This window comes from Lynx canadensis, chromosome A1, assembly GCF_007474595.2.
Source record: "Lynx canadensis isolate LIC74 chromosome A1, mLynCan4.pri.v2, whole genome shotgun sequence".
Lineage (NCBI taxonomy): Eukaryota > Metazoa > Chordata > Mammalia > Carnivora > Felidae > Lynx > Lynx canadensis.
This window is the reverse complement of record NC_044303.2, coordinates 109,540,734-109,565,599: the sequence shown is the minus strand read 5'-3', so window position 1 is coordinate 109,565,599 and position 24,866 is coordinate 109,540,734. Positions and strand designations below refer to the sequence as shown.

The following is a 24,866-nucleotide window of genomic DNA, read 5'->3' as shown; positions in this document are numbered from 1 at the left end:
TCCCTGCACTCGACATAGGGCTTGCTAAAGTCCTACAGCCTGAGGCATGGGCGCCAGATCCTGGCCCCGCAGGTGCAGGACGGGCTCCCGGCCTGGGGGTGGCTGGAGGGGGGAGCCTGCTCCGGAGGCGCGGTGAAGACAAGGGAAGGGCGGGGTCGTGGCCTCTGCGCCTTGCTCTTTGTCCCTGGTCAGGTCGCTGGGGTTGAGATGGCCCAGCCTCGGGACCAGCTCTTTCTGTGCGAAGTTCCGCAAAACATCCTTTCCCAATTTTCTCTCGAGTTGTTTCTCCTATGGAAAGAAAAGATGCCCAGTCAGTGGGAATAAGGGTTAGGCGAATTGTTTTAATAATCTAAAATAACTAATTTAGTAGAATTTTTAAAATTAAAGTTATACATGCATGTAATTTGTAAAAAATCATTCAGGGAGGTTGGTTGTAAAAAATGTCAGTTTTGACTTTCAGTTCCCCGTGGGTCTGTTGGATTTCTGTATGACTGGTGAGCGAGGATCTAAGTGCCCTTCTTTGTTCCTTAGTGTCTTTTGAAAGATGTTTGTATGCCAATCAGTGTTGGACACAGCAGCACCTTCCTCACAAACCAAAGGCAGCAGACTTACTGTCCATGATCAGAACTTCAGTCTCCCTAAGCTCAGGCTTCTTCTCCTGTACTGCAACCCACAGTGTGCACAGGTGCTGGCTGGGATCCTGGGCACCACACTGTGAGAACCGCGGTGCAGAGGACAAAATAAAAAATAATGCTCTAATACTATTACCGTGCATAACAAGCTCCTCTTTGTCTCTGATCCAAGGGTCTCCCGTCACCTGCCAGCATCCATGACCTTGTTAGTTACCTTGTTAACTGGCAAGGGAGATAAAATGGCAGAGCCTTCAGTTGCCGACAAGCAGCCCAGCCCCCTCCCCCCACCCCATTAGCCTCTTCTCTGAGGAGCCATGATTTTAACTGTTTCTTTTGGAATTTATGTCCTCTGTGTTTCTCAATTTTCTTGATTTTCGGGGGTAGGCATTTACTATGGTCTATGATGAATATTTAATTTTCTTTCCTCCTTGCCTTCCTTCTTGCACTTGCATCCTTCCCTTTTTCTCATCCTCCTTATACAGTAGATCAGAGTTCCCGGTCAGTCAGACCCTTTTTTTTTTTTTACAATTTGCATAATAATACCAATATATTCAAAGCTGGGACGTGTAGTTAACTACAATTAGATTACTTTTATTTCCCCTCAAAGCTTTTTCTTCTGGAGTGAATAGTTTTTTCCACTTGCTTCATTCTCTTTTCCTCTGTGATTTGACCCTACATTCTTGGCCGCTTATATAAATATCTTCTCATTAGACTTGGGCAAATGAGTTATTTGCACAATTTCATTTTCTCCAAAAAGTCTGCCCTGGAGCCTGCTGAGTTGCTCTGACTGACCTGGACAGCACCCTCTGACAACTTGCTTGGCTGGCTGTCATTCTGAGGTCTCCTGTCACCCCCCTCCTGAGACTTCCCTTTGCCTCTCTCCTGTGTGACCTTCCTGATCCTTGCATTTCAGGTCTTCTTCTTTGTTGGGGAAACACATCCTAACAACACAGAATTTCAGGCAGGAAATAATTTTCTTTTAGAATTTTTAATGCCTTTACCATGGTGTCCTATCTTCCAGTATTGCTGTTCAGAAGTCCAAATGCATTTTGAATCCACATCTTTTCTAGCTGTCTCTTTAGAAATTTGTAGGAAATTTTCTGGGCTCCCATGCTCCAAATTTTACAGTTACCTTGGGGTAGTTTTGTTTTCCTCTAGGGTGTCAGATGCACAGTGGGTCCTTTTAAACTGAAGACATGTCATTAAGTTTTGGGCAGTTTTCTTTCTTGGAAAAAAACCCAAAAACTTCAATTTATTTTATTTAAAAAGTCTTATGGGGGCGCCTGGGTGGCTCAGTTGGTTAAGTGATCGACTTTGGCTCAGGTCATAATCTCCCTGTTCACAAGTTTGAGCCCCGTATTGGGCTTTGTGATGACAGCTCAGAGCCTGGAGCCTGCTTCGGATTCTGTGTCTCCCTTTCTGTCTGCCCCTCCCCTGCTCTCTCTCTCCCCTGCTCTCGCTCTCTCTCTTGCTCTCAAAAAAATAATTTAAAAAATTAGATGTCAAGTTAGATTAAAAAATGTAGAGTCATTGCTTTTTAAAAAATAGATTTTTTTAGAGGAGTTAAAAATTTTTTTTATATGTTTATTTATTTTGGAGACAGAAACACACCGTGAGTGGGGGAGGGGCAGAGATCGAGGAAGACACAGAATCTGAAGCTGGCTCCAGGCTCCGAGGTGTCAGTACAGATCCCGATGCAGGGCTTGAACCCACCAACCGCGACATCATGACCTGAGCCAAAGCCTGATGTTCAACCGATTGACCCACCCAGGCACCCGAGGAGTTTTAGATTCACAACGAAATTGAACAGAAAGTCCAGGGTTACCATATACTCCTGACCCTGCACATACATAGCCTTCCCAATTATCAATATTCCCTGCCAAAGTGGTACATTTGTTACAAGTGATAAGTCTACATTGACACATCATTATCACCCAGAATTCATAGTTTATTTCAGGGTTCACTCTTGGTGGTTCATATTCTGTGAGTTCTAACAAATGTATGATGGCATGTAACCACTGTTGTAATACCACATGGAGTAGTTTCACTGCCCTAAAAATCCTCTGTAATCCACCTCTTTGTCCTTCCTTCCCTACTAACCCCTAGCAACCAGTGATCTTTTTATTGTCTCCGTAGTCTTGCATTTTCCAAAATGTCATATAGTTGGAATCATACAATGTCTAGCCTTTTCAGATTGACTCCTTCCATTTAGTACTATGTATTTAAATTCCTTCATGTCTTTTCATGACTTGGTGTCTCCTTTTTAGTGCTGAATGATATTCTGTTATCTGGATGTACCAAGTTCATTGACCCATTCACCCACTGAAGGATATCTTGTACCAGGTTCACTGACCCATTCACCTACTGAAGGATATCTTGTTTGCTTCCAAGGTTTGGCAATTATAAATAAGGCTGCTATTAAACATCTGTATGCAGGTTTTTCTGTGGACGTAAGTTTTCAATTCATTTGCATAAATACCAAGGAAAGTGATCACTGGATCATATGTTAAGAGCATGTTTCATTTTGTAATTGTCAAAGTGTCTTCCAAAATGGCCACACTATTTTGCATTGTCACTTGGCAACAAATGAGAGAGTTCCTGTCGCTCCACATCCTCATGAAATTTTGGTGATGTCAGCAGTTTGGATTTTAACCCTCCTAATAGGTATGTAATGGTAGCTCACTGTGGTTTTAATTTAATTTCCTGATAATATATGATGTTTTCATGTACTCATTTACCACCTGTATAACTTCTTTGGTGAGGTGTCCATTAAGATGTTTGGCCCTTTTTAAAATTGGGTTGTTTTCTAATTGTTTAATTTTTGGACAATACTTTATCTATATGTCTTTTGCAATATTTTCTCCCAGTTTGTGGCTTGTGCTCATTCTCTTAACAGTATATTTTGCAGGCTAGAAATTCTTACTTTTAATGAAGTCCAGCTTGTCATTTCTTTCTTTCATAGATTGTGCCTCTGGTGTTGCACATAAAAAGTCATCACCAAACCCAAAGTCATAGACATTTTATCCTATATTATCTTATAGAAGTTTGATAGTTTGCATTTTATATTTAGGTCTGTGATCCATTTTGAATTAATTTTTGTGAAACCTGTAATGTCTGTGTCTATTTTTGGGGGGTGGGATGTGAATGTCCAGTTCCATTGTCATTTATTGAAGATTATCTTTGCTCAAGTGAATTACCTCTGTTCCTTTGTCAAATAACAGTTGACTGTATTTATGGCAGTCTGTTTCTGGGCTCTTCATTCTGTTCCTTTGATCTACCTGTCTATTTTTTTCCAGTATCACACTGTCCTGATTACTGTAGCTTTATAGCAAGTCTTGATACTGGGTGGTATCAGTTCTTCAACTTTTTCTTCTCCTTCAATATTGTGTTGTCTATTCTGAGTCTTTTCCCTTTCCATCTAAACTTCAGAATCACTTTCTGGATGTCTACAAAATAACTTGTTGGGATTTTGATTGGGATTGCATTGAATCTGTGGATTAATTTGGGGATAACGACATCTTGACAATATTGAGTTTTCCTGTCCATGAATTTGGCCATCTCTCCATTTATTTAGTTCTTTGATTTCTTTCATCAAGATTTTCTAGTTTTTCTTATATAGATCTTATACATATTTGTTATATATATATATATATATATATAGTATATATAGTATATATGTGTATATATAGTAGTATATATAGTATATATATATAGTATATATAGTATATTTAGTATATATGTGTATTTAAAAATAATTTTTTTAATGTTTATTTATTTTTGAGAGAGAGACAAAGCACAAACAGGGTAGGGGCAGAGAGAGAGGGAGACACAGAATCTGAAGCAGACTCCACGCTCTGAGCTGTCAGCACAGAGCCCCACGCAGGGCTTGAACCCATGAACCATGAGATCATGACCTAAGCTAAAGTCGGACGTTCAACCAACTGAGCCATCCAGGTGCCCCTGTATATGTTTATTTCATTTTGGGGTTGCTAATATTGTGTTTTTAATTTCAAATTCCACTTGTTTATTGCTGGTATATAGGAAAACGATCAGCTTTTGTGTGTTAACCTTGTATCCTGAAACACTGCTATAATCGCTTTTTTGTTCCACTTTTTTTTTTTATTCACTCTTGGATTTTGTACTTTGATGTCATGTCATCTTCGAACAAAGACAGTTTTAGTTTTTCGTTCCTAACCTGTATACCTTTTATTTGCTTTTCTGGTTTTGTTTCATTAGCTAAGAATTCCTGCATGATGTTGAAAAGCAATAGTAAGAGGGGATATCCTTGCCTTCTTCTGGATTTTGTGGAAGAGCTTTGAGTTTCTCACCATGAAGTATGATGCTAGCTACAGGTTTTTGTATTTTTTTAAAAATCAAGTTGAGGAAGCTCCCCTCTATTCTTAGGTTAATGAGACTTTTTATCATAACTTGGTGATAGATTTTGCCAAATGCTTTTTCTGTGTCTATTAATATTATCATGTGGTTTTTCTTCTTTAGATTGTTAATGTAATGGATTATATTAATTGATTTTTGAATATTTAACCAGCCTTGCCTATCAGAGATAAATACCACTTGGTTATGGGGTATAATTCTTATTATACATTGTTAGATTCACTTTACTAATATTTTGTTGAAAATTTTTACAACTATCTTCATAAGAGATATTGGTGTGTAGTTTTCTTAATGTGTTTGTCCATTTTGGTATTAGGGTAATGCTGACCTCATAGAAAGAGGATGTAGAGAATTGGTATAATTTCTTCCTTAAATGTTTGGAGAATTCACCAGTGAACCCATCTGGGCCTGGTGCTTTCTGTTTTAGAAGGTTATTAATTATTATTAGATTCTTTAATAGATATAAGCCTAATCAGATTGCCTGTTTCTTGTTATGTGAGTTCTAGGTGATTGTATCTCTCAAGGAATTGATCCATTTCATCTATATTATTACGTTTGTGGGCATTGGGGTGCCTGGTTGGCTCAGTATGTTGAGCGTTAGACTTTGGCTTGGGTTGTGATCTCATAGTTCGTAAGTTTGAGCCCTGCTTTGGGCTCATTATTGTTGGCACAGATCCTTGGTCCTCCTCTCTCTTGGCCCCTCCTCTGCTTTTACTCTCTCTCTCTCAAAAATAAGTAAACATAAAAAAAAATGCAGGCATAGAATTTTTCGTTGTTTTGCTTTCTTATCCTTTTAATGTCTGTGGGGCCTGAAAAAAAAAGTCCATGGTGTCTGTAGTGATATCCCTCTTTCACTTATGTTATTAGTAATTAATGTCATCTATTTTTCTCTTGGTTAGCCTGGCTAGAGGATTATTGACTTTATTGATATTTTCAGAGAACCTGGTTTTGGTTTTATTGATTTTGTGTACTGATTTTCATCTTCAATGTCATTGATTTCTATTCTTATTCTCATTATTTCTTTTCTTCTGCTTTCTTTGGATTTCATTTGCTCTTCTTTTTCTAGTTTCCTAAGGCAGAAGATTAGATGTTTGATTTTTTATCTTTCTTATTTTCTAATGGATGTGCTTAATGTTGTAAATTTTCCTCTAAGCACTATTTTCACTGCATCCTACAAATTTTGGCAACTTGAGTTTTCACTTTCCTTTTAGTTCAAAATAGTATTTAATTTTCCTTGAGATTACTTCTTTGACCCATGTATTATTTAGAAATTTTTTGTTTAATCTCCACATATTTTGGAATTTTTCTACTCTCTTCTTTTATTGATTTCTAATTTAATTCCATGAGAGTTAGGCATTGTATGATTTCTACAGATGGTGCCCAACTTACAGTGGTTTGACTTCTGATTTTTTTGACTTTATGGTGGTATGAAAATGATACACATTCAGTAGAAACCACACTTGACATTTTCAATTTTGACCTTTTCCCAGACTATCGTTTTGTGGTACTCTGCTATCTTGTGATGCTGAGCAGGGGAGATGAGCTGTAGCTCCCAGTCAACCACACAGTCACAAGGGTAATCGAAGGATGCGCTTAAAACCATCTTGTACTCAAAGAGTCATTCTGTTTTTTGTATTTTCAGGATAGTGTGCAATAAATTATATGATACATTCAACAGTTTACTACAAAATAGGCTTTGTGTTAGATGATTTTGCCCACATGTGGGCTAATGTAAGTGTTCTGAGTGTATTTAAGGCAGGCTAGCCTAACCTATCATGTTCAGTTAGTTAGGTATATTAAATGCATTTTGGACTTACTTTCAACTTACAATGAGTTTATCAGGCTGTAACTCCATCCTGAGTTGAGGAAGATCTTTTTTCTTATAAATTTGTTAAGGTATGTTTTGTGGCTCAAAATGGTGCTCTGTCTTGATGAACTTTTTGTGTGAGCTTGAAGAGAATGTGTATCCTGTTGCTGAATGAAATAGTCTTTGGGTGTCCATTAGGTCTAGTCGATTGATGGTGCTCTTGAATTTAACTCTGTCCTTACTCATCTTCTGCTTGCTGGACTTACCCATTTCTGATAGAGACGTGTTGAAGTCTTCAGCTATAATACTGGATTCATCCAATACCCTAGTTCTAACAGCTTTTGTCTCATGCATTTTGAAACTGTGTTGTTAGAAGCATGGTATTAAGGACTGTTGTATCTTCTTGGAGAATTGACTCCTTTATAATTATGTAATGCCCTTTTTTATCCCTGATAACTTTCTTTGCTTTGAAGGCTGCTTTGTGTGAAATTATTATATTATTAGTATTAATATAGCTACTCTTGCTTTTTTTTTAAATCAGTGTTATCATGGTACATTTTACTCTATCTACTAACATTTATCTAGATTTGTCTTTATATTTAAAATAGGTTTATAATTGGGTCTTGTTTCTTGACCTACTCTGACAATCTATAAATAATTGGTACATTTAGGCCATTGGTGTTCAAAGTGATTATTGATGTAGTTGAATTAATATCCACCATAATTGTTACTGATTCTATTTGTTGTCCTTGTTCTTATTTTTGTCCACCACTCTTTTTCTGCCTTTTGTGGTTTTCTTAATGTTTATTTTTTATTTTTGAGAGAGTGCATGAGCAGGAGACGTACAGCAGAGAGCCTGGTGTGGGGCTCGAACTCAAAAACTGTGAGGTCATGACCTGAGCCAACCAGATGTCCCTGCCTTTTGTGGTTTTAACTGAGCACTTTAGATTATTCATTTTTCTCTCCTTTATTAGTACATCAGTTATACTACTTTTTAAACTTTTTTTTAGTGATTGTTCTGTAGTTGGTAATATACATTTAGAATTAATCCAAGTCAATTTTTAAAATAACCCTATATTGCTCCATGGTTAGTGTGAGTAACTTATAATAATACTAAATCCCCCCTTCCATTCCTTCTCTCATTGTTGGCATTCATTTAACTTATATATAAGTATGTATGTGTATACATATATGTGTGTGTGTGTATACACTTACATAGTCTTACATATAAGTAAAAATAATCAAATATGTTGTTGCTTTTACTTCAAACAAATTATGTTAGATGAAGAATAACAACAATAAGTGTTTTTATTTTGCCTTCACTCTTCCTTCTCCAATGTTCTTCCTTTCTTTATATAGATCTGAATTTTGTCATTTTTCTTCTGTCTTAAGAATTTCTTTTTTTTTTTAATTAACACTTCTTGCATGGCAGGTCTACTAGAAACAGATTGCCTCAAATATTTGTCTGTTTGAGAAAGTCTTTATTTCTCCTTCAGTTTTGAAGTATAATTTTTACAGGGTGCAGAATTTTACATTCATGTGGTTTTTTCCTCTCAACATTTAAAATATTTCAGTTTGCTATCTTCTTGCTTTGCCTTTTAAAGAGAAGTAGGTGTGGGGCACCTGGGTGGCTCCGTCGGTTGGGCGTCCGACTTGAGCTCTGGTCATGGTCTCGCACTCCGTGAGTTCAAGCCCCGTGTCAGGCTCTGTGCTGACAGCTCAGAGCCTGGAGCCTGTTTCAGATTCTGTGTCTCCCTCTCTCTCTGACCCTCCCCCTGTTCATGCTCTGTCTCTCTCTGTCTCAAGAGTAAATAAACGTTAAAAATTAAAAAAAAAAAATAAAGAGAAGTAGGTGTAATTCTGATCTTTGCTCTTCTATAGGTGAAGTATTTTTTTTCTCCTCTGACATCTGTTAGGATTTTTTCTTAATTTTTGGTTTTCTGAAGTTTGAAAATGCTATGTCTAGGTAAATTGGGATGGGGGCATTTTTTATGCTCGCTGTTCTTGGAGCTTCCTGGATCTGTGGTTTGCTGTCTGACATTAATTTGGGGAATTTTTAATCATTATTTCCAGCATTTCTTCTGTTCCCTTCTCTCTTTCCTCTGCTCTTGGAATTCTGATCATGCTTCGGTTACACTTTTGGTAGCTGTCCCACAGTTCTTGGATATTTTGTTTTTGCTTTTTTCCCAGTCTTTTATTCTTTTTACTTTTCAGTATTGGTGGTTTCTGTTGAGAAATAGGCAAACTGAGAGATTCTTTCCTCAGCTGTGTGTAGTCGATCAATAAGCTCATCAAAGACATTTTTCATTTTTGTCAGTGTTTTTGAGCTCTAGCATTTCTTTTATTGTTTGTTCTTAGAATGTCTATTTCTCAGAGTGCCTGGGGTGGCTCAGTTAAGCGTCCAACTTTGACTCAGGTCATGATCTCACTGTTTTTGAGTTTGAGCACCATATCGGGTTCTGTGCTGACAGCTCAGAGCCTGGAGCCTGCTTCGGAATCTGTGTCTCCCTCTCTCTCTGCCCTTCACCTGCTCACGTTCTGTCTCTGTCTCTGGAAGATAAATAAACTTAAAAAGAAGAATGTCTGTCTGTGTTTATATTGCCTATCCATTATTGCATGCTGTCTACTTTGTCTATGAGGATGCTTAGCATCTTAAATCATACTTGTTTTAAACTTCTAGGCTGACCATCTCAATATCTCTGCCATATGTGAGTGTGGTTTAATGCTTGCTGTCTTTTCTAACTGTGTTTTGTGATGGGAGAAGTATTCTTATTGGGCCCATGAGTAGCAGGATTTCCTCTTAGTTAGCCTGTACTTCTGTACTGTGAACTTCACACATGCTTCTCAGTCCCCCTGGACCTTCCATGGGACGGGACTGCTGGAGTGGGCTGAAATTGGGTATCTCCCTCCCTCCATGGGGAAACCTAGAGCCTATTGGAGCTGGGTATTTCTCTCTCTCCCCCCCCCCCCCCCCGGGCCAGTTAGGCTCTGATAAAACTCCACCAGGTTTGTTGGGCTTTGATTAAATAGTTTCTCCTGAGAGCAGACATTATTAAGAAGAAACACAGTGCTCTGGCATGTTTCAAAATGTTTCATTTCCCTTCACTCTGCTGGAAGCACAGGGCATTGTTCTCTTATATTCACCAAGGAAATGGTGAATTACTGGAGGCACATCTCAGAAAAATCTGGGGGTGGGGCCCTGATGACTGGGGCTCTCAGATTTTAATCTCCGACTTGTCTATGATGAGCCTCCAGCAACTCATCAGTTAGAATTTAAGTTTCTCTACCTCACCACTGGTTCCTGCAGAGTGTTTTGATTTTTACTTCTAATTTTGCAGTTCTATTCACATGGCTCAAAAATCAAAACTGTATATATGAAAAAATTCAGTGGGATGCATCAACCCCACTCAAAAATAATCACTCTTATTAGTTTTTTTGGTATATCCTTTCTGAGTTTATAAGAAGGTATGGATATACAGTTTTTTTTTTTCATTCCTGCATATGATGTAGCATCCTGTACACCTTTTGCAGCTTGCTTTTTCTCACATATCTTTATTTATTTGTTTATTTTAGAGACTGAGAGTGTGTGAGCAAAGGAGAGGGGCAGAGGGAAGGAGAGAGAGAGAATCCCAAGCAGGCCTCACGCTCAGTGCAGAGCTTGACAGGGCACTTGATCCCATGACCCTGAGATCATAACCTGAGCTGAAATCAAGAGTCGAAAGCTCAACCAACTGAGCCACCCGGGCACCTCTCTCACATATCTTTATAAGAAGATATTTCTATATTCACACTTAGAGATCTTGGAACATTTTTAAAAATTATTTTTATGATGTTTTTCTCTCCATTCTTTCTCTTCTCTCTTACTGGAACTACCATTTTCTTATTATATACCTCCTGGAGTAGTGCTTTTATTTTATTTTTTTTTGTTTTTTTTTTTCCTTTAAAAAATATTGTCTTCTCTGGGCTATTTCTCTAAGATTATATTCCATCCCAAGGGTATTGTATTCTTCTCTGAATATGAATGCGTGTCTAATGGCACCATGTTTTTGTTTCATTGATGGGATACCTTAGCAATCTGAGAACTTAAAAGTTTCCCTCTTCACGTGTAGTCTTTATTTCTTTCACATTTTTTCTTTTTAATTTAATTTGATCTTTTTCTTTCATGTTATAGGCTTTCCCTGGATGTCAGGTGATCCTGGATTCCCTGCTCATATTGAGGAGTGGGGAACTAATAGCAATTTGGAAACCTTGAGAGAGAGAGAGAGAGAGGACAGAGAGAGAGAGAGAGAAAGTGTGTGTGTGTGTGTGTGCGTGTGTTTTTGTGTGTGTGTAGGGGGGAGGTTCACTGCAGTGCCATTGGCTTGTGTTTCACAGTGTGGTGGAGGGGGGAACCTCCCATGCCAGCTTCTTTGGGTCATTTTTTGGCTGACGGGGCAGATTCCCCAGAAGAGAATCTCCCTATCTCCAGTGTGGCTAACAGCATTTTGGCCGCCAGGGGCAGGTAGAATGCGGGGCGAGGGGGATCTCAGCATCTGTTAACTGTTTACTTAGTGCCCTGATTTCAGCACAACTAGGCCGCAGTCAACCATGCCCAGTGTTTCTTTCTCCAGATACCCTCTTCAGAGAAAAAATAGTTCTGTCTCTACTGGAGTGGAGTCCTTTAACTCTGAGGAATGGAAATGGGGATCTAACTGCCTTTTAAAAAAATTATTTATTGTGGGGAGAGTGCAGACAGGGGAGGGGCAGAGAGAGGGGGACAGAGGACAGAGGGGAACCAGGCTTTGTGCTGACAGCAGTAACCCAGTGTGGGGCTTGAACTCACCAACCACAAGACCATGACCTGAACTGAAGAACAAGGCTCAAACGACTGAGCCCCCAGGCACCCTCTAATTGCTTTAAAAACATTTTTTTTAATGTTTATTTATTTTTGACAGAGAGAGACAGAGCATGAGTGGGGGAGGGGCAGAGAGAGAGGGAGACACAGAATCCGAAGCAGGCTCCAAGCTCCGAGCTGTCAGCAAGCACAGAGCCCAACGCGGGTCTTGAACTCACAGACCGCAAGATCATGACCTGAGCTGAAGTCGGATGCTCAACCAACTGAGCCACCCAGGTGCCCCTCTAATTGCTTTTTAAACCAAGTGTCAGCCTGTTTTCACCACTCCTCATCCAGAAGTACTTGGTCTTCTGCAAGTTCCTGAGCATTGTTGGGGAATCTCTACATCATTTTAGGTCCCAGCTTCTCTGTGGTTGGTTTGGGATTCACTGTTGTTGGGTTAGCCACACAGTGTCCCTCCTGTCAGTCTGCTTTCCATCTTTCAAAAAGCTGTTGTTATTGTCTTTTTCTCCCATATTGGTGTGTTTACATCTTTTAAAAATTTGGCTCCTATCATTTTGCCAAATCATCAGGTGGGAGATAATGTGTCCATTCCATTGAATTTACTTGGAATATATGTTTTCAACGTAGGGAATTTGTTGAAGGGACCAGCAATGAGAAGCAAGCCTGAATCTTTGCACCTGTGGCACTGATAACACCTTAGTGACTACTTAGAGTCCTTTTAAAAGCACATTTATATTTTACAGGATAATACATTTTATAACTTTTACCACCTTATTTCACTTAAAATGTATAAAGAGCATTTTCCTACGTCAGTATTCTGCACTTGAAAAAAATTACACAAAAATGTTATTGTGTGAAGCGCAGATGTGCAAATAAAGAAAAATCCCCCACAACCCCAGCATCCAGAGGTAATAATCACTGTAACATCTTGGTGTCTGTCATTCTCACAGGTGGATCTGTATATGATAAGTACTTTATTCCTGAACTAAAAATGAAATCTTTGCTTTGTAAGTATTCAACCTAGTATGGAAGATGTATTTTATTTTTGTATTTTTATTTTATTTTGAGAGAGAGTGTGTGTGACCAGGGGAAAGGAGGAGGAGGAGGAGGAGGAGGAGGAGGAGGAGGAGGAGAAGGAGGAGGAGAGAGGGAGAGGGAGAGGGAGAGGGAGAGGGAGAGAGAGAAAGGAAGGAAGGAAGGAAGGAAGGAAGGAAGGAAGGAAGGAAGGGAGGAAGAAAGCGAGCCGTCTCTATGCTCAGTGTGGAGCCCAACACAGGAGTTAGATCCCACAACCCTGGGATCATGACCTGAACCAAAATCAAGAGTCAGACACTCAACTGACTGAGCCACCCAGATGCCCCTTGAAGACATATTTTAAATAAATAAGTATGAATACTTCACACAACAATTATAAGTTCATTCATTCATTAAGTAAATGTTTATTGTGTGCTTACTGTGTGTCAGGCACTAAAACAAAACAACAGTCCTTAACCTGAGAGATACATTCTAGTAGGTGAAGACAGATGTGTATCTCCATATATCTCCATCTTCATTTATCTATATAGTTGTATTGGATGTAGAATTCTTGGTTGCAATCTTTTTCATTCAGCACTTCTAGTTCGTTATCGCACTGGCTTCTGGCCTCCATTTTTTTCCTAAGGAGAAATCAGCTATTCATTTTATTGAGGCCATTTTGCTGCTTTCTCTTGACAGTTTCAGGATTCTTTTTTTTTTTTTTTTTTTTTGGACACTTTGTGATGCATCTAAATGTAAATATCATAGAGTTTTTTATTTTTTTAAAGTTTTTTGAAGCAGGGGCACACGTGAGCAAAGGGCAGAGAGAGAGAGAGAGAGGGAGAGAGAGCAAGAGAGAGAGAAGTGGGACTCACCTGAAGCGGGGCTCAAGCTCACCTTATGTGGGACTCGAACTCATGAACTGTGAGATCATAACCTGAGTTGAAGTCATATGCTTAACAACTGAGCCACCCAGGTGCCCCTGTTTTTTTTTTTTTTCATTAAGTTTTTTAAAATTTATTTTGAGAGAGAGAGAGAGCTAGTGAGCATGTGTGAGGGGGAAGAGGCTGAGAGAGAAGAGAGAGAATCCCAAGTGGGCTCTACACTGTCAGCATGGAGCCTGATGTAGGGCTCACACCCATGAACCAGCAGATCATGACCTGAGCCCCAACCAAGAGGCAGACACTCAACCAACTGAGCCACCCAGGCACCCCTCTTTTAGTTGATCAAAATTGAGATATAATTGACAATTACATTTAGTTTCAGGTGTATGACCTAATGATTCAGTATTTGTTTATATTGCAAAATGATCACTACAATTAGTCTAGTTAATATCCGTCACCATGCACAGTTACAAAATCATTTTTCTTGTGGTGAGAACTTCTAATATCTATTCTTTTAGCATCTTTCAGATATGCATGACTGTATGCTAACAAAGTTACCATACTGTACCTTACATCCCCATGACTTAACATTTTTTTTTAATGTTTGTTAATTTTTGAGAGAAAGAGAGATGGAGTGCAAGCAGGGCAGGGACAAAGAGAAACAGAGACACCGAATCTGAAGCAGGCTCCAGGCTCTGAGCTGTCAGCACAGAGTCCTGTGCGGGGCTTGAACTCACGAGCCGTGTGATCATGACCTGAGCTGAAGTCTGATGCTTAACCAAATGAGCCACCTGGGCTCCCCTTATTTATTTTATAATGAAGTTTCTACCTTTTGATCCCCTTCACCCATTTGCCACTTTGTTTTTATTTTTAGATTCCACATATAAGTGAGATCATACAGTATTTGTCTTTCTCTGACTTATTTCACTTAGCATAATACTGTCAAGTTCTATTCATGTTGTTTTAAATGGCAAGATTTCCTGCTTATTTATGGCTGATATAATAACATAGTATAATATAATAGTAATATTCCAGTCTGTGTGTGTGTGTGTGTGTGTGTGTGTGTGATGTTTGTAAAATTCATGCATCTTTAAGTGGATGTGTAGGTTGCTTTCATGTTTTGGCTATTGTAAATAATGCTGCAGTAAACATTGTGGTGCATATATCTTTTTGATATTTTGCTTGACTTTTCTGTGTGTGTTTCTCTCAGGCAGGTGGAACAGCTACTTGTCCTATACTTGAAGGAACAGTCCTGTGTATGGTCATCCCCAGTGCCTGTCCTGGAGGGACAGGTGAGATTGGAGTAGGCATGGGCCGGGGTGGACCTGAGGCTCTCCACACAGAGGTACCCTGATAGGACAGCTGAAGCTGAGATGGGTTTAAGCTGGGGGGTTCCCAGGGCTCTCCATGCAGAGGGTGCCTTGGTAGGACAGCTGCAACTGATGTGGGTGCAAGCCAGGGTGCCCTGGGGTGCTCCAGGCAGGGGGCATCCCAGTGGAGTGGCTGGAGTCGAGGTGGTCCTGCACACAGCAGGTGCCAGAGCAACTCATCTGTAGCCAAACTAGTGTGGGCTTGGGTGTTCCTGGGAGCCCTGCAACTGTGTCACCTTGGCAAGATGGCTGCAACTGTAGTGAGTGCTGAGCAGAGGCGTCCTGGTGTGTGCCGTGCTAGGGCCACCTTGGGGGATAGTTTGGGCTGGTGTGGGATAAAGGCCTGGGGCTCATTGAAGAAGCAGGCTGGGTAAGGTGCCCAGACCCTACTCCCATCCACCTTATCAGGGTGGAGGGGCACATGAACATCGGTTTGAACCAGACCCTCTGAGCCAGAGAGAGTTCCAGTAGCTTCCCTGCCCTGTGGCGGAGTTCTGGGACTTGATATTTTATATTCAGGTTGCTTAATTAATTAATGTTTGGTTGTTTGTTTGTTTTGAGAGAGGGAGAGAGAGAGAGCACAAGCAGGGGAGGGGCAGAGAGAGAGAGAGGGAGAGAGAATCCCAAGCAGGCTCTACACTCAGCGCGGAGCCTGATGCTGGGCTCTGTCTCAAAACTGTGAGATCTTGATCTGAGCTGAAATCAAGCATTGCATTGTTAACCAACTGAGCCACCCAGGTGCCCCATCTAATTGCTCTTTTAAATCAAGGGTTTTTTTCTGTATCGCAGAGCAGCTGAATCTGCTCCTGGTCTCTCAGTATTCTCAGTCACCGCTGAGCTTCGTAGGGTCAGGGGTAAGGTTTCACTTCTATTGTGCAGAAGCTGTTCATTCAGCCCTGGGTTCTTTTTCAAGAGGAATCTTTCTACAAATAGGTATGAATTTGGAGCATCCATGGAGGAGGGGAGTTGAAGGTCTTCCTACACTGACATCTTAGACCTGAAGCCTCCTTTCTTGGACTAACTTTGTAAAACTGTATTCTCTATGTGTGGTCACTGAATTCTCAGCTTGGTGCTAAGTAAATGATTGTACAGAGATTTCATTTAATGTCTTGAACTAAAAAGTTTCCAAGCCTTAGTTGAAAGGCTGTGCATGTGTCTGTGGGACCGGGAGAATTTGTTCTGTTGTGTCCTTGGTGCTCCAGCAGGCGGTTTGCAAGGCCTTAGCCTTCACAGGTTGTGTGAGTGGAGTTTCAAGGTCAGAGCTTAGGGTCTTCTCAGGGTCCTCCTGAGCATTCACGAAACTGTGACTCACACACGAACCTGTAGACTCCCAGGAATGTGTGGTGGCATGTCAAAGCTCCCACAAGCCTCTCCTTGTCTTATTTTCTTCTTTTAGGTGTTTGGTTACCCTGTTGCCGACCCCACTTGGTCATGCTACCCCAGGCTGCTGCAGTGCTTGCCGGCTAAGAGGGATAGCCTACCGCAGTTAGGGCTGTTTGCAGGCGGAGCCAGAGTCCGTTCAAATAAAGATCAGCCCGGAGGATGGAGATTTTTAGTGAGCTGCCACGCCGCTCAGCAGTTCTCTGGGGCAAATGGTTTTGGAGACTTCCAGTCTATTCTGGCCCTTCCAGTCACTGCTGGTTTTCATAGGTACTGTAGTCATGGGGCTTCTGGTTTTCAAAGCTACCACAGAGACAGGGGGTGGGACAAAGCCACCGGCTTTTCTCGCTGAGATTGTTTTGCTTGAATACACACTTCTTGGCTTAATGCAGGCCATTAGTTAATTTCCAAAGTGCCGAAAAAGTGTAACAGCTTTGGCCATCATTCTCATGGCTCCTATGGAGGAGCAGATTTTTGGCAGTCCTTACTATTCTTATTCCCCCCCGCTCCGCCACCCGTTATTCCCCCCCCTTTACTTTGCTAAACGAAGTAGAAATCCTTTATATACAAAAACTGTAAATATACAGATACTTTGGATTCAGCATGATACTTCAGGGTTGTTTTTAGTCTTCCCCCTTTCCTAATGATATACAAACATTTCTCTAACAGAAACTTGGCTCTTATCATCTACAATACGTGTGTATTTCTCTGATTTGTGTATATAAAGTGGCTTCAGAGTTGGTGAGCCACCCTCCTGTGAGAAACAGAGAATCGGTTTATTCTTTCAAAGATGACTGACCGGTGTGTTGAGAACACAGTGCCGGGGGCAGGACCGACCAGTGAAAGCATTTAGGTAGCTCCTCAGATAATTCACGTTAGAGATGATGGTGGCTGGGGTCAGGGCAGCGGTGGTTTAGAAGGTAAGCCGTGGTCAGATTCTGGCTACATTTTCAAAGTTGAGCCCATAGTTAAACTGGTGGGTTAGATGTGGGGTATGAGATAAAATATGAAGGATGATGCTAAGATTTTTGCCTGAGCAGTGGAAAGAATGGAGTTGCCATTAACCGAAAGCCTATGGGAGGTGGAGGTTCTGGGGGAAAGACTGTCATTTTAAAGTTCAGATGTCGGTTAGATATTCAAGGGCAACTAGATGTCCAGTAGGCAGCTGACTCTGAGTCAGGAGTTTAGACAAGATCTAGACTGGACACACTTGAGAAGTCAGCACCTAGAGGGTTGCGGAGAGAGCTGTCAGTGCCCTGCCTCTGTTGTAAGAACTTCGCATGTGCTCCAGCCCACTTCTGTCTGTGGCTGTTACCTGTATCTTGTCAAAAGGCTTTTCTTTCCTACTTTTTGTTTTTAAACCGTGAAAGGCAGCTCAGTGGAAGGTGCACATGGCAAGCCACTCGCTAACCCGAGCTGGAACGGCTGGTGTGGGGGAGACAAGAGAGAGGAGGGGTACTGTGTAGGACGAATTTCACTATCATTAATGGAATCACTGCTATCTATTGGCTCAATAGAATCTTTTTCTTTTTGTGCAACTTTAACAAGGAACCTATCCAATGACATTTGCTTTTGCCTCCTTTTGAGGATTTTGCGGAAATGTGACATTGCATTGTCATGAAACAGATTCGTAGCTCGTACGCTTCATTGGGTGGTGCTTTTCTACAAAATGTTGCACTGCTTCCCACCTTTTACACATCTCACTAATCTCATTCGAATTGAGGGATTCTTCTGTCTTTTACTCCTCCTCCTCTGCAGACCAGACACAGATGTAGGCTTTTTATAAAATCTTGTAATTTCAGCCACTCACATACCTCATTTTTACTTCTTTAGGATATCCTTCTTCCACTGTAATCATCTCCTTCTTACTGCCTTTCTTTTCACCCTTTTTCTGCATGGGGGCCATTGTATACACTCGCATGGATGTTGACTACAGTAGTGAATACAGTACAGTATTAATAAACTCTTGTCATGTACCGTACTTCATGTGACTGGCAATAAGGCAACAAAGGGTCTATGTCTCCAGGCAGCCTGACCTAGAATGAAGCAAAGCATTCCTAAGCTTACTCCTGTATGGAAAAGCAAAGGACTGTCCAGAGATGCTTTGAAGTGACAAAAAATACACTCAGCTAGTTGTTGGCACCTTCCAACATACTGAAAACGATTTCTGCCAAACACCACGGTCTGAGACCAAGCATTTGAGGATGGGAGACGATCACCCACAGTCCCGCAGATAAGAGAGAACCATTGGCTCAGTTGTGACGTTTGGCATCGTGTACTACTCGTACTGCAAGACATCGCTCATGTATCAAGTTAGAATTTATGGGAAACGTTTGCTTCTCTTGTGGAACACTCGCAGAACAAGTTAGTTGCAATACAAGGTTTTACTGTACTTACTCGTGTGCCAGGCAATTCTAAGCAGTTCTAAGCAGTAAGCAGTTCTAGGCATTTAATTCTCTTAACTCCCCAATAGAGGTGGTGTCTTACCTACTTTAAAGATAAGGAATCAGAGCTAAAAGAGAATAAATAACTTGCCCAAGGTCCCAGAACTAGTGATTGGTGGTGCTTGGGACACTGGCTCTTATTCTTCATCTCGACACTGGGATGTCTACTCATCCCATGTGTGGAGGAGGGGGGTGGGTGTTTAATGGATAATGATCAAGAAGCACCAGTGAGAAGTAGGAAGGGCACCTATCCCACCTCCATGGTTATAAGGGGAATGTGAAAACGGCCACTGTCAGAAGGACGGCTAGGGAAGCTCCACAGACCTCAGGGAGTAGGGAGCTGAGATGGGAAATCTGTAATTTGTAAATAACTTTGCTTCCTTGCCCGTATTTATCCTGTATGGCCTTTATTGTCATTCCATATTGTAGAGGCTAGTGCTTTCAGAAACCTTTTGATAGAAGATAACACTTTTTTATTTAATGAGAAATGCTTCATCTTTTGCTATTAAGATGACTTTAATTTTGACTTGGTGACACAAATACCATTAAGAAGATGGTAGTTTTAGGAGTTTGGCTAAAGCTAAGAGATGTTGAATTGTATATATAAAAAAAATGGTCCATGTTTGCTGTCTATCAGAATTTTTACCCTTTGGCTTTATTATGGTGATGGTTTATGAACAGATTTATGACTTTTTGAAACACTCTTGCATTCTTGGGATAAAAAATCTTGGTTATTGTGTATGTTTAATATATGGCTGGAAATGAAGTGCTTGTATTAATTTACAAGTTCCTGGATCTTTGTTCTGAAACTGGTCAGTTTTTCCCCATGGTACCTTTGTGGAACTCATGCTAGTGTGGTAAATAGGTAATTTTAGTTTTTCAAAGCCAATTAGGATGACTGAAACTTATCAGTCAGTGGACAGGAAGCAGTTGGCTGGAGTGGTGGCTGTGTTCCTTGGCCCTTTGATCCAGGCATTAGGAGAGTGTCTGGACCAGACTTTCTCACCCAGGGTTCTTCATGTAAATAACAGAACACAAAATGATTTGAGTAACACTTTTTTCCGTTCTCCCAAAAAATGATCATATGTAACTACAGTTGACCCTTGAAAAATGAACGCAGGAGTTAGGGGAGCCAACCCCTCAGCGCAAACACCTTTGTGTAACTTTTGACTACCCCAAAACTTAGCTACTGATACTATAATGCTGACTGGAAGTGTTACTGATGACATAAACAGCTGATAAACACGTATTCTGTTTGTATATTATATACAGTATTCATAAAGCAAAGTAAGCTAGAGGAAAGAAAATACCAAGAAACTCGTAAGAAAAAGGGAATACATTTACGATACTGTACTGTTGGTGGCAAAAACCCCACATGTAAGTGGACCCACGCAGTTCAAACCCATGTTGTTCAAGGGTCAACTGTAAGGTCACTTGAGGTGCACAGAAATGGATTACGATGGATACCGTAGGAGTTTCCTACTGTTGCTGTAGTAAATGAGCTCACACTAAGTAGCTTAAAACACCAAAAATCTATTCTCTTCTACAGTTCTGGAGGTCAAAAGCCCCAATCAGGGCTCATTAAATCAAGGTGTCAGCTGATTCCTTTTTGGAGGGTCTGAAGGGAGAGCATTCCTTTGCTTTTTTCGGCCATTCCTGGTAGCTTGAATTCCTTGGCTTACAGCCCTTCCTCTACCTTCACAGCACAGAACTTGTCTATGCATCCATCCACATGCTGCCTTTGCTGGTTGCATGATCTTGCTCTCTGCTTCCTTAGGACATTTGTAATTACATTTACGGCCCACCCGGATAATCTCCCCTTGTCAAGATCCTTATCTTTAATCACATCTGTCAAGTCCCTTAGCCAAATGAGGTAACATTCAGAGGTTCTAGGGATTAGGATTTGGTATCTTTGGAGGTCTTTATTCCGCCTATTGCAGATACCTTAGGTCCTTGGGGCTTAATTCTCCCTATACTATGGTTGAGAAGGGCTATCTATACCATATACTCATTAGATTTTCAGATGGCACAAAACTGTGCTGCATGACTGACAACTCTCTGAAAAAGTCAACTCCAAAAAGTCTAACTCAAAAGTGTGTGGCTTGGTAGCATTCTGTGTGTAATGCTTGGGGAAAGCTTTCTGGTGTCAGCTGGCAATTCCAGGGAAAAGGTGTGATTGGACCTTTAATGGAAATAAGATCTGGAATGAGGATGAGGCCTGCTCTTCCAGGTCTGGTCAGAGCCCACTGGGAGAAGGCTATGACTCCATGAGTGAGCCTTGCTTGCCTTCCACGCTGGAATGAACTTGGTGAACCATCAAGATTGATGGTGAGGCAGAGATGTACATAGGATATATGGAAAGCCCCAGACTTCTTCATGATGGCAGACCATGCCTCAAGCAAAGGGAATCCTGCTATTGATCAGAGCTTTCCAAAGGTGGATGTGCACAGTGGAGAACTTTCTCTGTCTAGAGAGAACCCCAAGTTTGGGTGACTACCTCGCAGGGGTATGGGGTGGGGGGAAGATGGTGAGTTTCAATTACATGATTACTTAAGGTTCCTTTCAAACCCTGATGCCCCATAGGACTACTACTAATTTTACTTTGGGAAACTGAGTCCCAGTGAGGAAGGTTACTTCTGGTATTTATAAAATGGAGCAGAGCCCAATATTAAAACCTCATGATTTCCAGTCATCTTCAGATATTAGTGCTCACTAATAACTCAGGTTTTAAAAATCATATCCAAAGAAATTCAGAGGTAACACTTTTTTTTTTTAAATGTTTATTTTTGAGAGAGAGTAGGGGAGGGGGAGGGAGAGAGGGGGATAGAGGATCTGAAGCAGGCTCTGCGCTGATAGCAGCGTGTCTGATGCGGGGTTCGAACTCACCAACCAAGAGATGATAACCTGAGCCGAAGTCGGACACTTAACCAACTAAGCCACCCAGGTGCCCCAACACTTTTTTTAAATGCCCAAATCATTAATTATCAAGGCAGTGAAAACCTACTTCTTAACAGTGCTTTGAAGTGAAAGGTAACAGCTTCTGGTAGTACCAGGAATCATTCATTTGTGCTGGGAAGGGAAACAGAGTAGCTGAGTCCAACTGTGCTGCTACTGAACCCCCAGGCCTGACGGAGGCTGCCTGGAGGGGGATGAAGTTCAGGAAATCAGTCCAAATGTCATGAGAAACAATTTTAATGATGGTAGAACCTCTCAGACATTCAAAATCCTAGACACAAAGCTCCTCTGAAAGGACAGATTTTTGCACTGACTTAGTTGAAACCAGAAATAAACAGCTGCCCGAGGACTTGCTTCTAAGGCAAAATCTTGACTATTTAAAAATTTTAATGTTTTTATTTTTGAGAGCGAGAGAGCGTGAGTGAGGATGAGTGGGGGAGGGGCAGAGAGGGAGACACAGAATCAGAAGCAGGCTCCGGGCTCTGAGCTGTTGGCACAGAGCCCGACTTGGGGCTCGAACTCACGAACTGTTGAGATCATGACCTGAGCTGAAGTCGGACACTTAGCAGACTAAGCCACCCAGGCGCCCCAAAATCTTGACTATTTTTAATGAACATAAGAACCTAGAGAGCTAACACTACATGTCACAATCTCTGAGCACTGATCAATGTTCTTCTTAATCCTGTAGAATTTCTCCACATATTTAGAACGCCCTAAGAGCTCCACAAAATCCTCATCGTGAGTGATTACCAGAAGCTGGAAGTTACGCTGCTGCGAGCGACTCTTTATTATCCTGAAACAATATATTGAGAACCTTTTATTACTGAAGAGCATAAATAATCCTCTCCTTTATATGAAAAAGACACTGAGAACCTTGTCAGACACAGGACAACCCTGGAGGAAACTGGAGAGGGGGAGCTGGACCCAGACCTTCAGCCCAGCCAGGTAGGAGTCCCATGTCCGATCCAGACAGTGAGGGTGATGGAGTGACTCTTCCTCTAGGTCTGACTCAGGGACTGATGAGAATACATGATCTAGTTTCTTCCAGAACAAAAAGTTGTTCTTATTAAAACAGGCAGAAATGTTTTACTAAATTTTCCTTAATATCTGAGTTGCTCAACTTTAGGAGTCTTACTTATTCCTTTGTCTGGGGTTTTCCTGACCTGTTACTAATTATCTCTGGAAGAAAAAAAAAAACAAACAAAAAACCAACTGCAGGCAAGGGAAATTACATATGCAAGCCCAGCTGCCTTCTTAGGAGCTGGGTCTACTTAGAATTCTGCCACCACCAGTCACTAGATGCATCATTAGTATGACACACAAGAGGCCTGAGTGGGTGTACTGGGAACATTTTTGCTCATTATATGCTGAGGTAACTAGCTATGAGACTGAAATCAGACTTTTTAACTAACCATTTGTTTATCGCTTACCCGTGGCTGAATGCACTGAGCTTTGAAAAGTATTAGCCCTTATGTGCTGGTCATGCAGGACGACTGAGAGGTGGCTGAGAAAGGTGCCCCATTCCTGCTAGTGTCTCTGCCAGAAAGAATCTATCTTGAGCCAGAGTACCCAAAATAGCTTCTCTAGTTTGGGAAAAGTGGGTTTCCTCTGCCAGCACAGGAGGGGCTGCCCATTCCTGGGGTCTGCACCCACCACACTTGAATGTGGCAAAAGCTGTGTGCAATTTTACTTTCTAGATTCTACATAACCACTATTATACTTTTTGAATAGGAGCTGCCATTCCTCATAAAACTGGGGAGATGGGCCAAAATCCACTATTAGCACCTAGAAATGTTTTAAGCAGGGCATGCTAACTCCTCTACATGACCTGTGGGCACCTCTGGTGGGTTTACAGAGAAAGCAAACCAAACCAGGAAACCCTTCAGCACACCTGGGGAGATTGCAGGATGTGTCTGGGGCTGCTGTTCACCACCTAGTTCTTTTTAAGCATCTGAAGAATTACTATCAAAGGTAAAGCCTAACGTCTGACACCAACTAGCTTTCCCAAGGAAGACACATGCAGAGAAGGTTTTCACCACAGAACTCTACGTTACTTTGTAAGTGTAATATATATTACTATCATAGCCTGCCCCCAAATTTGAGATACTTACTCAACGAGAGCATGTGCAAGAGATTCAATATTTTCTCTGTCAAGATTTGTTGTTGGCTCATCCAGGGCAAGGATGCCACAGTTCAAGCAGAATGTTTCAGCCAGGGCCAGACGAATGATGAGTGAGGCTAATACCTGGAAGAAAGCACCAGAGCTGAGCTGTACCACACAGACCTCTTTCTCATTCACGTTAGGAAAGCATGCACACCTGGCCTAATGTCTTTATAAGGGAAGGGAGCAATGTCATCGGGTCAGTGACTTGAGGTGAATTGTTGCTCTTTTACTTGGGAGAGCCTGGCCCTGTGACCAGACTCTTAAACCCTTCCAGAAAGTGAACCATCAGGTATGTTGTATCTCAGCCTGTCATCTGCATTACTGTTTATCTGTAACTAATCATTTTAGTTAACTGTATAAGATTAACAACCTCTCACCCACTCTTTTTCCGAGTTACTTTTAAATCTGTATGTTCTGGGGTCCCAGAGGGGCATCAGGTATTGTGTTCTAACCTACACTTAAATGTCTGTGTTTTAATTCTGAGGGAACCAAGACAGAAAGAATATTCCCGGGTCAGTGTATCAGGAGTACAGAAGTACGGCTTTATTTAAGCTAAACTATAGGACATCCAAGGAACTGAAACTCTGAGGCACTTTCCCAGTTAGTAGAAACCTAATACTAAAACCCTCAGCCCCAGCTGAAGCCATCTGAGGGCACAAAGGACACAGAATTAAGAATAACAGAGTATCCACTACTTTTGCATGAGCTGTCCATATCCCCTCCCCTTGAATCTATGAATAAAGGAGCATCAGTGAGTGAGTTGTGATTTCAGAGCATTTTACAGCTTCTCTTTGATGTCCAGGGAAGGCTAGAAGACTGCAGAAGCCAGGATCATAGCTTGGCCCTTTGGGGAAGACACTTCTTTCCTGTATTTGAACGCTAATACAGCCCCCACCTGCAGCCCTACATATTAAGAGAGTCTAAATGATGTTCCTGGCCAATCTTTACCAAAGTTTTTGTCTTCTCCCCCAACCCAACACCAAGGAA

The 24,866-nt window shown here is 41.3% G+C and overlaps 1 protein-coding gene and 1 long non-coding RNA gene across 3 annotated transcripts in view; one reads left to right on the top strand and one right to left on the bottom strand.

Annotated features, from left to right (window-relative positions):
• Nucleotides 1-12,047: 12,047 nt before the first annotated feature.
• Nucleotides 12,048-24,866, top strand: part of LOC115515766 — a 40,570-nt gene continuing 27,751 nt past the window's right edge. Inside the window, exons 1-3 of the long non-coding RNA XR_003969404.1 lie at nt 12,048-12,675; nt 14,777-14,858; nt 22,404-22,660. This is a non-coding gene — a long non-coding RNA (uncharacterized LOC115515766). The remainder of the gene's footprint in view (nt 12,676-14,776; nt 14,859-22,403; nt 22,661-24,866) is intronic.
• RAD50 (RAD50 double strand break repair protein) overlaps nt 22,243-24,866 on the bottom strand; it is an 89,318-nt gene continuing 86,694 nt past the window's right edge. Inside the window, exons 24-25 of one of the 2 annotated variants that reach the window (XM_030317828.2) lie at nt 23,827-23,960; nt 22,243-22,508 (exon numbers count right to left, since the gene is read on the bottom strand). In XM_030317828.2, coding sequence (XP_030173688.1) covers nt 22,322-22,508; nt 23,827-23,960 — 321 coding nt within the window. In that variant the 3' untranslated portion in view covers nt 22,243-22,321. Of the gene's footprint in view, nt 22,509-23,826; nt 23,961-24,866 lie in introns of those variants that run through there. The other variant, XM_030317834.2, reaches the window with a different exon arrangement.